This window comes from Magallana gigas, chromosome 1, assembly GCF_963853765.1.
Source record: "Magallana gigas chromosome 1, xbMagGiga1.1, whole genome shotgun sequence".
Classification (NCBI taxonomy): domain Eukaryota; kingdom Metazoa; phylum Mollusca; class Bivalvia; order Ostreida; family Ostreidae; genus Magallana; species Magallana gigas.
In genome coordinates this window covers 1,901,151-1,916,674 of record NC_088853.1, presented here as the reverse complement: position 1 = coordinate 1,916,674, position 15,524 = coordinate 1,901,151, and the positions used below count along the sequence as shown (strand labels likewise).

At 38.4% G+C, this 15,524-nt stretch overlaps 2 protein-coding genes across 2 annotated transcripts in view; both read right to left on the bottom strand.

Annotated features, from left to right (window-relative positions):
* LOC117687390 (talin-1) overlaps positions 1-14,683 on the bottom strand; it is a 111,571-nt gene extending 96,888 nt beyond the window's left edge. The window contains exons 1-9 of the mRNA XM_066078788.1: positions 14,680-14,683; positions 14,350-14,472; positions 12,748-12,897; positions 12,452-12,594; positions 10,797-10,894; positions 10,319-10,400; positions 9,113-9,328; positions 8,678-8,791; positions 8,381-8,512 (exon numbers count right to left, since the gene is read on the bottom strand). Of these exons, the coding sequence (XP_065934860.1) occupies positions 8,381-8,512; positions 8,678-8,791; positions 9,113-9,328; positions 10,319-10,400; positions 10,797-10,894; positions 12,452-12,594; positions 12,748-12,897; positions 14,350-14,472; positions 14,680-14,683 (1,062 nt within the window). The remainder of the gene's footprint in view (positions 1-8,380; positions 8,513-8,677; positions 8,792-9,112; positions 9,329-10,318; positions 10,401-10,796; positions 10,895-12,451; positions 12,595-12,747; positions 12,898-14,349; positions 14,473-14,679) is intronic.
* Positions 5,815-8,348, bottom strand: LOC117687391 (talin-2-like). Its single transcript, XM_066077597.1, has 5 exons — positions 8,340-8,348; positions 7,400-7,513; positions 6,816-6,929; positions 6,308-6,571; positions 5,815-5,955 (listed from the first exon to the last, which is right to left on the bottom strand). The coding sequence occupies exons 1-5, from the start codon at positions 8,346-8,348 to the stop codon at positions 5,830-5,832; spliced, it is 627 nt and encodes a 208-aa protein (XP_065933669.1). The 3' UTR covers positions 5,815-5,829.
* Positions 14,684-15,524: the final 841 nt, after the last annotated feature.

Below are 15,524 nucleotides of genomic sequence, written 5' to 3'. Positions count from 1 at the left end.
TATTCCCATGTTAAAGTTCAACCCCCCATTGTGGCCCCACCCTATCCCCGGGGGTCGTGAATTTTACAACTTTGAATTTACACTACCTGAGGATGCTTTCACACAAGTGTCAGCTTTCCTGGCTGATTAGTATTTGAGAAGAAGATTTTTAAAGATTTACTCTGTATATTCCTATGTAAAAGTTCAACCCCCCATTGTGGCCCCACCCTATCCCCGGGGGTCGTGAATTTTACAACTTTGAATTTACACTACCTGAGGATGCTTTCACACAAGTGTCAGCTTTCCTGGCTGATTAGTATTTGAGAAGAAAATTTTTTAAGATTAACTCTATATATTCCTATGTTTAACTTCAACCTCCCATTGTGGCCCCACCCTACCCCCGGGGGTCATGATTTTCACAACTTTGAATCTACACTACCAGAGGATGCTTCCACACAAGTTTCAGCTTTCCTGGCTGATTAGTTTCTGAGAAGAAGATTTTTTAAAGATTTACTCTATATATTCATGTGTTAAACTTCGACCCCCCATTGTGGCCCCACCCTACCCCCGGGGGTCATGATTTTCACAACTTTGTATCTACACTACCTGAGGATGCTTCCACACAAGTGTTAGCTTTCCTGGCTGATTAGTGTCTGAGAAGAAGATTTTTAAAGATTAACTCTATATATTCCTATGTTAAACTTTAACCCCCCATTGTGGCCCCATCCTACCCCCCGGGAGACATAATTTTCACAACTTTGTATCTACACTACCTGAAGATGCTTTCACACAGGTTTCAGCTTTCCTGGCTGATTAGTTTCTGAGAAGAAGATTTTTAAGGATTTACTCTATATATTCCTATGTAAAAGTTTGTTTGACCCCCCCCCCCCCCATTGTGGCCCCATCCTACCCCCCGGGGTCATGATTTTCACAACATTGTATCTACACTACCTGAGGATGCTTCCACACAAGTTTCAGCTTTTCTGATTTTATGGTTCATGAGAAGAAGATTTTTAAAGATTTACTCTGTATATTCCCATGTAAAAGTTCAACTCCCCATTGTGGCCCCACCCTAGCCCCGGGGGTCGTGAATTTTACAACTTTGAATTTACACTACCTGAGGATGCTTTCACACAAGTGTCAGCTTTCCTGGCTGATTAGTATTTGAGAAGAAGATTTTTAAAGATTTACTCTGTATATTCCTATGTAAAAGTTCAACCCCCCATTGTGGCCCCACCCTATCCCCGGGGGTCGTGAATTTTACAACTTTGAATTTACACTACCTGAGGATGCTTTCATACAAGTGTCAGCTTTCCTGGCTGATTAGTATTTGAGAAGAAGATTTTTAAAGATTAACTCTATATATTCCTATGTTTAACTTCAACCTCCCATTGTGGCCCCACCCTACCCCCGGGGGTCATAATTTTCACAACTTTGAATCTACACTACCTGAGGATGCTTCCACACAAGTTTCAGCTTTCCTGGCTGATTAGTGTCTGAGAAGAAGATTTTTAAAGATTAACTCTATATATTCCTATGTTAAACTTTAACCCCCCATTGTGGCCCCATCCTACCCCCCGGGGGACATAATTTTCACAACTTTGTATCTACACTACCTGAAGATGCTTTCACACAGGTTTCAGCTTTCCTGGCTGATTAGTTTCTGAGAAGAAGATTTTTAAAGATTTACTGTATATATTCCTATGTAAAAGTTTGTTTGACCCCCCCCCCCATTGTGGCCCCATCCTACCCCCCGGGGTCATGATTTTCACAACATTGTATCTACACTACCTGAGGATGCTTCCACACAAGTTTCAGCTTTTCTGATCTTATGGTTCATGAGAAGAAGATTTTTAAAGATTTACTCTGTATATTCCCATGTAAAAGTTCAACCCCCCATTGTGGCCCCACCCTATCCCCGGGGGTCGTGAATTTTACAACTTTGAATTTACACTACCTGAGGATGCTTTCATACAAGTGTCAGCTTTCCTGGCTGATTAGTATTTGAGAAGAAGATTTTTAAAGATTTACTCTATATATTCCTATGTTAAACTTCAACCTCCCATTGTGGCCCCACCCTACCCCCGGGGGTCATGATTTTCACAACTTTGAATCTACACTACCTGAGGATGCTTCCACACAAGTTTCAGCTTTCCTGGCTGATTAGTGTCTGAGAAGAAGATTTTTAAAGATTAACTCTATATATTCCTATGTTAAACTTTAACCCCCCATTGTGGCCCCATCCTACCCCCCGGGGGACATAATTTTCACAACTTTGTATCTACACTACCTGAAGATGCTTTCACACAGGTTTCAGCTTTCCTGGCTGATTAGTTTCTGAGAAGAAGATTTTTAAAGATTTACTCTATATATTCCTATGTAAAAGTTTGTTTGACCCCCCCCCCATTGTGGCCCCATCCTACCCCCCGGGGTCATGATTTTCACAACATTGTATCTACACTACCTGAGGATGCTTCCACACAAGTTTCAGCTTTTCTGATCTTATGGTTCATGAGAAGAAGATTTTTAAAGATTTACTCTGTATATTCCCATGTAAAAGTTCAACCCCCCATTGTGGCCCCACCCTATCCCCGGGGGTCGTGAATTTTACAACTTTGAATTTACACTACCTGAGGATGCTTTCACACAAGTGTCAGCTTTCCTGGCTGATTAGTATTTGAGAAGAAGATTTTTAAAGATTTACTCTATATATTCCTATGTTAAACTTCAACCTCCCATTGTGGCCCCACCCTACCCCCGGGGGTCATGATTTTCACAACTTTGAATCTACATTACCTGAGGATGCCTCCACACAAGTGTTTGTTTTCCTGGCTGATTAGTTTCTGAGAAGAAGATTTTTAAAGATTTACTCTATATATTCATGTGTTAAACTTCGACCCCCCATTGTGGCCCACCCTACCCCCGGGGGTCATGATTTTCACAAATTTGAATTTATACTACCTGAGGATGCTTTCACTTAAGTTTCAGCTTTCCTGGTCTTATGGTTCATGAGAAGAAGATTTTCCCTTTGCAAAAGGGCTTGGTCCTTAATTTTCACAACTTTGAATCCCCTAAGGCTAAGGATGCTTTGTGCCAAGTTTGGTTAAAATTGGCCCAGTGGTTCTTGAGAAGATGTTGAAAATGTGAAAAAAGACAGACGGACAGACAGACAGACGGACGACATAAAAAGTGTGATCAGAATAGCTCACTTGAGCTTTCAGCTCGGTGAGCTAAAAAGTTAAAGATAAAACTCAAACACATTAAAAGGGGCATGGTCACGATTTTGGTCAAATTTTATTTTTCTGTTTTATTATTTACAATGCTTCAGGAATGCATTTCTAATGATCAAATGAAATATGAGAGTCAATCATTGAGTTATAAGCAAGATACAGGACTCACAGTTCTATGTCATGTAAACAAGGCTCGGGCCATGTCTTTGTTTACATAGGTTCAATTTACCTGTAAAAAAATCTTTTTCAAGCTAATTTGTCTATCTTCTTATTCATTCTAAGCATAAATTAAAAGTTCCTAATGGTTAACACATTTATTTTAGGTCTAAAACTGGAAATTTCACTTCAACATTTAAAATGTAAACAAAAGCTTTGTTTACATGGCAAAGTATTGTAAGCTCTGTAACTCGCTTATAACTCAACGAATGACACTCAAATGTTGGTTGCCTATTTAAACTGCCTTACTGAAGCATTGTAAATTATAAAATAGAAAAAAAAAATTTGACCAAAATCGGGACCATGCCCCTTTAAGGATTAGACTATGTAGAGTAACTCAATGTAATATTGGATTATATAAAGGTAATATTTGAGTGCCTACCTGGCGGCCTGCGAGAGCAGATTCTTGGTGTTGGGAGAGCTTGGAATCGGCCGACACAGATTTGGCGGCCAGCAGCAGTTTACTTGAAACCATGGAGACGTTCTTCAGTCCGCCCACAATCTGGTTCTGTGTGTCTCCATCCTTGGACAGACCTGGAAACCGACCAATCAAAATCAATCACAGGTACCTACATTCTACAGTAATGTCACACCTTAAGCCTCGCGTCTGTTTTGATCAAACCTTAAACTTTTAGTATCTGATTTTGTTGGAATCTCGCTCTCACTGACCTGCCATGGTGAGTCCAGATTTGATGAACTCTGAGTAAGACGAGCTGTACTCGCTAGATGACTCGGCGAGTTGTTTGGGTGTGCCACGAGATGCGGTGACGATGTCACTGGCGGCCTGGTTGAGATTGACAGCGGCGTTGTTGATCTCGATCTGGATCTCCTGGAACGTGCGGTCTGTGCTCGGGTACTACAATGTACAGGAATGAAAAATTAAATCAATTCCTAATAATGATGCATAGATGAAGTAAATTTGTTAAGATTACTTTTTATGAGATAAGGTTTCTATGCATATGTGAAGTAATTTAATTCTGAAAGAATGAGAACTATTTCTGTGAAAAAGGTGACTTTTTATGAGCCAAGTTAAAATTTGAGATGACGTTTGTTTACTGTTGACATAAGGTTGCCTATTCGTCTATTTCTAAGATAGATGTAACTATCTCGGTGGATGCCATTTGACTCTTTATCTACTTATATTATATAGATAAATACAGCATACTCCGGATGTATTGAAATTCCGGGGTCCATGCAAATTATTTCAATATATCCGTATTTCAATATAAGCGAAATTGACTGACGTGAAGCCGCCATTTTTGAAAGTTCAATCCCGATGTAAGCATAGAAAACGAAAAAGCGAAATTGACTGACGTGAAGCCGCCATTTTTGAAAGTTCAATCTCGATGTAAGCATAGAAAACCAAACCCGATCAAATTATTAGATCATCATTTATCTATTACAATAAACGGATTACATGGAACATAAGTCCTTGAAAGTTTGATTAAAATAATCTCCGAAAGTTTTCTAAGTTTCGTTTTGTTACTATCTTAAACCTCATCATAATCTCGGATCGCATTCTTTTACGTTTTAGAAAAACGCTAGAAAAAATCACCACACTCAAACGCTTCAAATACTGCTGAACACTGCTTGTATATCATCGTCAGTGTACATGCGATAATCTCAAAATCCTTAGCTATTTCGAATTTAGGCTTTGTTCTTTCATCAATAGCCATAACTAGTTTGTATTTAGCGTCTGGAGATAAGGTATTTCTTTTCCGTGGGGTTTCCATATTACGTCTAGCCTCAATACATCCGTATTCGTAAAAACAAAAAATTAAACAGTGAATAAATTTTACTTTTTAATAAAAGTATAAACACACAGGAAGAAAACTTATCAATTCACACCTTTGTATATCAACCGGTCAGTCTGGCATTATTACTGTCCCCAACCATGACGACAGCCGCCAGGGAGAACTTCAATATAACCTTTATAAAAACAACTAATTATCACCTTTGGGGACCTTTCAATGGCTTCAATATAAGCGATATTTCAAAATAACCGATTTCATTATATCCATGAAATCAATGCAAAGAATATGAGAGGCAAAAACTGGGGATTTATTTCTATTTCAAAATAAGCGGAATTTCAAAATAAGCGAGTTCAATATAAGTGGAGTAAGCTGTATATAGATAAATAAAATCCAATTCCCTGAGAAATGACCACAGGGAAGAATGTGTGAAGAAAAGTCACAACAGAATGAAATCATGTCATATATATATATTATACTGTTCACTCCGTTTTTTCTTATATCACAAAAATTACAAAAATGGGGGTAAATACGTTACTTTTTCATTTGCATCAGTCATCTTGTTTCAATTTTTGCGTATCATATTTTTTGTGATGTCTTATTTTTTTACAGCGATCATCTATTACCAGAATATATGAAATGTTCTATATATTCTACAAAATTTCTGTCTCCATTATACATTTATCTGTGTTTACCTGTGAGGCAGCCGTCAGTAGCTGAGCCATCGCCGATCCCACGTTCTTAGAGGTGGAGCCAAGTTTCATGGCCGACGCCTCCACCTGAAATACGTAACAAAATCATGTATCAACTCCATTCCACCATTTTACAATAGAAAGCCATGATACAATATCAAATCTCCCATTTATATAATAATCAAAAAATATCTGACAGTTTACACCCTTTACTTACTTTTTTAGTAATGATCTTATTCACTATACAGATGATACTATCATTAAATATTCATGGCCTTTAACCCTGGCCTAAACATAATACGAATGATCCGCTTCACTTTACATATAATCCAATTAACAAATGCACTATGTATACACATGCTACTATCATTGAGTATTCATGACCTTTAACCCTTGACCTGACTATATCATCACCATGACATTTTCCTCTTGGCCTTACCGTTTCACCGGGTAGTGGCACAAGGTTACCACTGTCGGCGGCTCTGCGGTACTCCTCCAGCTCGCGGTCGAGTTCGGTCAGCTGATCAAGCGCGGCGTCCACCTCCAGTGAGATACACATCTCCTCTGCCTTCCCTGAGGCGGTTCTCAGCTCCGCGAGCGCGGTGGTCATCGTCTTCACTGCCTGGTTCATATTCATGCTCGCTGCTTGGTCTCCAACTGTTGGGGCTGCGGCGTTTGCAGCAGATACCAGCTGACTGGCAGGCTGTCAGAAGAAATGTGGCCAGTGAACCGAGATGTGAAACTAGTGTCTATTATAATAGCTATGCACATCATATTATTTTGATAAAATAAATAACATCAGTTAAATATAGCACAGAAAACTTAGTTTTAAGACATTTACCTTTCCCCCCCACACATTGCAGTGAGATTTTACAGACATTGTACTATCAATGTGAGTCTGATTTTTTTCTTGCCAAATGGTCTCCCTTACAATTTGTACTTTATACCTGTATAAATTCCTTGCTAGCATTGATCAGTTGTAGCTGGGCTGTAGCGCTGTCCTGGTTTGTCTCAGATCTCCGGAATCCTTGGATCAACAGAGGCAGCTGTTCATTCATGATCTGTAGAAGGAGAACAACATGTGATAGTCTCAGCCAATAAAATACAACAATACAAGGAGGACACACTATTATTTTCTTACCCAATCATATATGGTTTTACAAAAACTACAGTCCCAATCAGCCAATCATCGGCAGTATTTGGAAGACACAATACAATATTCTTAGACAATACTTTAATCCTCTGGAGAAACAGAAGGAATGCAGATACAACGCTTAGTCATAGAACACAACAGGAAGATTTGACCCCTCGACCTTTTGCCAATCAATTATAACCCAGCATTTGTCAGTGTTTCAACATTCAGTGTGTCTTGTTTGTCATTTAACAACTTCAGGATTTAAACCAAGAACCTTTAGCTTACTGGACAATCTACTATACCTCGCACAGCTAAGTGTTTCCATCATTACATAAATTGAATTGGGACTTCTTTTATTGATAAGAATTATGGAATGATGTCCCCATCACTGCTTACCTGACACTGTTGAGTCAGTTGATGTTCCGAGGTTTTGTTAGTGTTGGATTTGTTAGCGTTCTTTGAGGCGTTAATCAGGTATGTGGTGGCTGAGGCGGTGCGACGCGCGGCATTCTACAAAACATAGATATAATCTCTTAAAGCCCAATTACATATTAAAGTACGATTGTAAAATACTCGTTTTACAATCCAATTACATTTCAAAGCATGGTTGTAACCATAATACACCTAAATGACTCAAGTAAAGTCTCATCACAAAACATGATTGTAATATCAAGCCATCATGTCGTATATCATTTACTGCAATTAAATGTGTAATCTAATGAATGGTGATATGTATGTGCATTATAAAAACGACTTGGCACAAGTGAAAGATAAAAACAATCTTAGTATATTTTACGTGAAATCGGGAGAGAAAATACGTACCACTGTGAATCTTGCTGGGGGAAACCTACCGATTGGCCCGATTTTGTGTAAATCGAGCTTAAAAGGTAAAAATGTGCCTAATTTCGATGGCGGTGCGAAATGTTTTGTCAATATTTCAAATAAACGAAATATTTATATGAACCCCCAGCAAGAACTGCAAAATACATTACTTATCGAAGGATTTTTCATAAAAATATTTTTGATTTAATGTCATTATTCACTTGTGCCGATGCGATTTTTATTGATTATTTACCGTGTTAGAATACACCCGTCACGTGCTTAAGAAAAATATATGACGTCACAAAAATACATCAAATATAGTGTTGGATGCCACTGTTAACTTATGTAATAAAAGTTTAAAGAAACTCACTCGGTTAAAGCATTTTTCGATAATTAAAAAAGTATCATTTTTCGATATATATTTAGCTTCGGACAGCCTTAACATAGCCGCGTATGCTCTGCGACCTACAACTGTCTACATAACCAGAAACACAGTATACTAGTATACTATTACATATCCCATCTCATTGTACAATGCACACAACTTTTCCTTACCTTGGCAGCTTCCACCATGTTTGCGGTGGCATCAGCGAGTTGTCTGGCGGCGGCCAGGAGCCGCTTCTGCATGTCCGAGTCAGAGTGGCCCTCGGCTTCTCCCCTGATGGCCCCAACCAATGAAGAGGTCGCCTGAAAACAACAGATATCAAGGTCAAAAATTATATCATAAACAAGTAAATAATTGAAACAGTCAACAGTCTTAAATTTCTGAGCCATGTTGGTGCTAACCCAATCTAGCATTGACTTTTATAGAATTGAACTTATGAGAGAGGTGTGAGATATTTGTGAGCTTACCTGAGCTAGCTGCCAGGCCTGTCTCACCATCTCATGGGCATCGCCCACACTACTGAACAGTCTGTCTGTTACAGTCAGGATCGTGTCCACTGCGTCCTCGTGAGACTCACCAGCCTGAATATCAAAAACATACTTTTACTACCTCACTGCACAGAAGAGTTCATGATCTTGGTATCATAAAAGGCTCAATGCTTTGTATCAAAATATCCTTAAAATGTGTTTGTCATTATAACCAAAAATTCAGTGTAATAATTTCTTCATTTTTTCTTAATATTGTGTAACATGTCTATCTCAGAGAGAGAGAGAGAGAGAGAGAGAGAGAGAGAGAGAGAGAGAGAGAGAGAGAGAGAGAGAGAGAGAGAGAGAGAAAGAGAGGGAGAGAGAGAGAGAGAATAAAAAGCTACAGAAAAAGAAAACAGTGACTGTCCCACTTACCGCGGTTGACCCTGCCCCCTTCTTGATGTGCTGTAGCAGGTCGTTAAGAGCCTGAGTAACCGCGGTGGCTGCGGCGCCTAGGTCGCCCAGAAGCTTGCCGTTGCAGCAGGACTGCTGGGCCGCCTCCACGATTCCCTCCACAGAGTGAGCCACACCCTTTGCGGCGTCTATCAGCTGTTCCTGACAGGCCGGGCTACTGATGGTCGGAGCCACCACCTACAACATACATAGTGACACAATATAATACGGTGTTAGTACCAACAAGCAGATATTGATGTTATCCTATGAGGTTATCATTCTAACCAATAGTACTTATTGTAACAAATGGATTAATCCAACCAATAGTACTTATTGTAACAAATGGATTAATTCAACCAATAGTACTTATTGTAACAAATGGATTAATTCAACCAATAGGACTTATTGTAACAAATGGATTAATTCAACCAATAGTACTTATTGTAACAAATGGATTAATTCAACCAATAGGACTTATTGTAACAAATGGATAAATTCAACCGATAGGACTTACTGTAACAAATGGATTAATTCAACCAATAAGAGCCACCATCTACACCACACTCAAAGACAGTATTGGCACTTAACATACAGGATCAATAAAAATCCAAATTAACAGCAAACTAAGATTATCCAAATAAAATTGTGTTACCAGTCAGCATAGCATCTTACCAAACCAAAGTCACGGAGCTACAGAGATATACAGAGACAATCTGAAAGCTTTGTACAAGCTATTAGCTCTGTCAGTCAATTTACCTTTAACTTAGAACAAGCTGCAAGCTGTGACAAAGCCTGATAAATCATACCTTATTCCAAGCCATGATATATAACTCGTACCTTGCTATAAGCTTCGAGTTGAAATGTGGCGAGGGTACAGACCGTCGCCCGGTCGATCAGTTTGTTCTGTGATGTACATGGATAAACTACAAACTCCGACTTATCTTACTACACACCTCAAGTTTATCTGTATACAGGGAAATATTCGCCCCCGGTTTTTTTTTTGCCCATTTTTCTCCTCATTGTCAGCAGATGAATTTAAGACTCAGAAAAATCAAAGGTCTCCAATCTTCTCCCTTATAACACAACTACATCTTGGCAAATTGAAGACAGGACAAATTTGCAAGTGTAGAAGGGTGAAAGAAATACAAGGCTACAATAACACTGTGTACAGTAGATGAACAGACGTACCTTGGTACAGGCCACGAGCTGTCGTGAGGGCACAGCTGGTCGCCGAGCTGATGACCTTGTTCTGAAGCCCCACACTCTTGGCCTTCAGGACGAGCTGGGCCGTCGCATTGGCCACTGCCTTAGCAAGAGCTAGCAATGTCTCCTAAAAATACAACACCATTCATATTAAATCTTATGATACATGTACATTTAAAATGATAATGTAGATTCCTTATTTCATGCAAGTCTTAAATTTCAAGATTTAGCTGCATCAAATCTTGAGTATATGAAACTGCTACGCCATAGTTTCATGTGATTTTACGTGATGTTTATACCTTGCGTTTAATTAGGAATCTACAGTTTTTAAAACACAAAAAATACGTCTTTCTGTATACATTCATTGTTAATTCTATGAGATGTTACCTTAATAACATCAATTTTCAAGAAAGAAATCACACAATTAGCCGAAGACAATTAATCAGAGCGCCTCACCTGGTACATCCTGTCCATGTCGTCAGCCGTCTCTCCAATGCCTGTCATCACTTCCTGTGACGCCTCGCCGACCGTCTTACCTGCCGTGATTAGGTTAGATTTACCCTGTCAACACATGGAATATACATATAAATAAATGGAATTAAGCACGTATCTGGTTAGATTTATCCAGTAAACACACTTATCTGGTTAAATTTATCCAGTAAACACACTTATCTGTTTACATATAGCAGGTTGTATGTATAATTCTATGTTACCTGTACGTATATCAGATTGTATGTATAATTCTAGGTTACCTGTACGTATATCAGATTGTATGTATAATTCTAGGTTACCTGTACGTATAGCAGGTTGTATGTATAATTCTATGTTACCTGTACATATAGCAGGTTGTATGTATAATTCTATGTTACCTGTACAAATATCAGGTTGTATGAATATTTCTAAGTTACCTGTACATATAGCAGGTTGTATGTATAATTTTATGTTACCTGTACATATAGCAGGTTGTATGAATAATTCTAAGTTACCTGTACATATAGCAGATTGTATGTATAATTCTATGTTACCTGTACATATAGCAGGTTGTATGTATAATTCTATGTTACCTGTACATATAGCAGGTTGTATGTATAATTCTATGTTACCTGTACGTATAGCAGGTTGTATGTATAATTCTATGTTACCTGTGCATATAGCAGGTTGTATGTATAATTATATGTTACCTGTACATATAGCAGATTGTATGTATAATTCTATGTTACCTGTACGTATAGCAGATTGTATGTATAATTCTATGTTACCTGTACGTATAGCAGGTTGTATGTATTATTCTATGTTACCTGTACATATAGCAGGTTGTATGTATTAATGCTATGTTACCTGTACATATAGCAGATTGTATGTATAATTCTATGTTACCTGTACGTATAGCAGGTTGTATGTATAATTTTATGTTACCTGTACATATAACAGGTTGTATGAATAATTCTAAGTTACCTGTACATATAGCAGGTTGTATGTATAATTCTATGTTACCTGTACATATAGCAGGTTGTATGTATAATTCTATGTTACCTGTACATATAGCAGGTTGTATGTATAATTCTATGTTACCTGTACATATAGCAGATTGTATGTATAATTCTATGTTACCTGTACGTATAGCAGATTGTATGTATAATTCTATGTTACCTGTACATATAGCAGGTTGTATGTATAATTCTAAGTTACCTGTACATATAGCAGGTTGTATGTATAATTCTATGTTACCTGTACATATAGCAGATTGTATGTATAATTCTATGTTACCTGTACATATAGCAGGTTGTATGTATAATTCTATGTTACCTGTACGTATAGCAGGTTGTATGAATAATTTTAAGTTACCTGTACATATAGCAGGTTGTATGTATAATTCTATGTTACCTGTACAAATATCAGGTTGTATGAATATTTCTAAGTTACCTGTACATATAGCAGGTTGTATGTATAATTTTATGTTACCTGTACATATAGCAGGTTGTATGAATAATTCTAAGTTACCTGTACATATAGGATATTGTATGTATAATTCTATGTTACCTGTACGTATAGCAGGTTGTATGTATAATTCTATGTTACCTGTACATATAGCAGGTTGTATGAATAATTCTAAGTTACCTGTACGTATAGCAGATTGAGTTGTACAGGGTCACGCTGGTCAACGTTTCGGTCGGAGAAAAAGAACTTCCTCCTCAGCAGTAGTGTGTCCACGTCCAACACCCCCTGTTCCCTCAGGGTCCGTGAATGGTCCAACCACTCCACTGAAAAATCATCCAATGAAAACTCATTTACAAAACATCAAATCAAAACTCAATACATTTTTTTAAATCTAAATTTCATCAACTACTCCAATTAAATCATTTGATCAAAACTTTATGAAAATGTCCAATCACGTATCAATGAACGTAGCCTACATTCGTCATCCGTGCGGAGTTTCTTTCTCATCTCGTAGAGTTTCTTCTGGCCCTTGGCGATGGACTTGTCTCGGCGTAGAGTCAGCGTCTTGTCTTTCTCGTCGTCCATCATCTCACGGACCAGTGAGTATTCCTCATCGTTAGAGATACCTAGAGAATAATACAACTGTGATAGGATTATTAGTAAGTAAGTAATTTATTTATTTGTAGTGACATGTGAATACATTTCCAGTCAGCATATATTAAACACCCGGCCCGTCGGGCCTATATGCCACTTTGAACACATAATACATGAAAAAAGAAAATAACACAGCATCAAGCAGTAAACAAAGATATGAATGAAAATATACATTATATTTAGCATGGTCACATGTCAAGCACGTGTTCGTCAATTGCTTAAGCAAAACGTAATGATAAATATGATTGGTTGTATTCGTTTAAGTATCATTGGGAAAATGTCTGGAGAATAATACAACTGTGATAGGATTATATTTAGCATGGTCACATGTCAAGCACGTGTTCGTCTATTGCTTAAGCAAAACGTAACGATATTCGTTTAAGTATCATTCGGAAAATGTCTGTGTTATTCATAATGAGGTGGGGAGAAGCTGGGTCGAGTTATAAATACATATAGTCCTTCTGATTGGTTAAGAGAAACACACCCCCAGAACGTGGTGTATATAAAGTCAGGATTTGACTTAGTCAAGCAGTTGACGTGGAATCTTCTTTAAGGTTCGAGTCAACTCACTTCCCCGGGTAGAAGGGTGGGCCCCAGTCTCCGTTTCCCGTCTCGTTCATTAATTGCCTCGATAAGCATTTTGTTTATTGTCCCGTAAATTTCCATTGTGCAGCATGTAAGGCGTTTAGTCCGTGCTAAGTGGGTTGGCATTAGGTTTGGGTTACTTGGACTTTAAATTAACTTTAAGGCAGGCTTACATTTACGTTGTAACGTGGTAAGGATGGTGATAACAGGAAGTTTGTATAACTGTATATTTGTGTATATTACATTTGTTCATTAATAATTCTATAGATCCATATTAAGTGTTTTCATTTACATGTGAAATGTGTGATTTTGAAATACTCGTAAATATTTGATAGAGTGATTGAGCGTTGATATAACTTTCTAGAACATTTACATTATTACGGAGTTTTGGATTTAAGAAAACTGACAGATTTGAGACTGACTTAACTTAAGCGACTAGAGACTTAAGAATATCATGGAACTTCTGGTATAAATTAAAGTTATAATCACTACACGATTACACAACAATACAGAAAATATGTTGATAAGTGTTGCTGTATGTTGCTAACATTTACCCATCTTGGTACAAATTGTGTTGCCCAACTGTGTGGCTGTCATTCACCTTACATAAGTGTTTGTGTTGCTACATGTTGTGTGAGTTGCTATTTGGTGCTGTATGTGCTAACATCTGTCCATCAAAAATTTGACCCCCACCAAATTAAATGATTCCACAGTACCTATCTTGATATAGATGGTGACCATCAGTTGCCACACTGTGTAGCTGTCATTCACCTTACTTAATTAAGTGTTTGTGTTGCTACATGTTGTGTGTGTTGCTATTTGGTGCTGTATGTGCTAACATCTGTCCATCAAAAATTTGACCCCCACCATATTAAATGATTCCACAGTTCCTATCTTGATATAGATGGTGACCATCAGTTGCCCCACTGTGTAGCTGTCATCCAACTGTAACTTCTGTGTTTCTGTGTGTTGAGAGTTACAGTGTGTTGCTATATATGCCGTGTGTTGCTGTATGTTGCTTTAAGTTGCTATATGTTGCTGAGACTTACCCGTCTTGGTACAGATGGTGACCATCAGCTGCCCCACTATAACTTCTTTTTGTGTGTTGCTATGAGTTACTGTATGTTGCTGTGTGTTACTTTATGTTGCTGTATGTTGCTTAGACTTACCCATCTTGGTAGAGATGGTGACCATGTGACAATGTTTTTACTGTAAATGTCTTTCCTGTTCCAGCTTGGCCTGTTATCAAGATATTGTGATCATTTTCCGCAATGTTTACACATTTTTCCTGGTCGCTATCTATTTTCGCGGGTTCTTACGATTTCTCTGGACTTACCGTATGCATTCGAAACATCTCTGACTTTATATGGAGAGCCGCCGCTAGGCGTCGCGTTGCTCGATGCAAACTTCCGTTGCTTTCGATGAAATGGATTTATGGAATGGTATCGAGGACGTTTCGGGTCACTGGGTGGTTAAAACGGCATGTATACTTATATAAAGTATAGGGAGAAGTCATCGGATCATTTTGTGACCTACTTCTCGCCAGAAACCGGTAGACAAAGGGTATAAATTGTTGAAAATAAACTGTGAATTGAGGCCTCCCCCGATGGCGAGTGTCGTCCCTTTACCTTTTTAGCTCACCGAGACGAAGTCAGGGGGAGCTTATGCTATACCCTCGGCGTCGGCGTAGGCATCGGCGTCAGGACCTGGTTAAAGTTTTTGTTGCAGGTCCTGTATCTAAGCTATTACTTGTCCTATCTTCACCAAACTTGCATGTGTGATGCATCTGGGCCTACTTATGGACTTGAAAGACTTGGATGCTGAATCCGAGTCCTAAATTTCAGATGCTGGAGGAGGTTAAGGTTGTTGGACCAGGTTTAAGTTTTTGTTGCAGGTGCCCTTTGATAGCAATATCTAAGGTACTGCAGGTCCGTACTTCACCAAACTTGCATTGATGGTGTGTCTTATGATACTGATGCACCAGACAGGTTTGAATGCTGAATCTGAGCCATAG

What these genes read in the sequence shown, in the direction of transcription:
- LOC117687391 (XM_066077597.1), bottom strand. An exon ending in AACTGACTCAACAGTGTCAG is followed by an intron (nt 6,930 to 7,399) that starts GTAAGCAGTGAT and finishes CTCCTTCTACAG; the next exon opens with ATCATGAATGAACAGCTGCC. An exon ending in TGCCACTACCCGGTGAAACG is followed by an intron (nt 5,956 to 6,307) that starts GTAAGGCCAAGA and finishes TACGTATTTCAG; the next exon opens with GTGGAGGCGTCGGCCATGAA.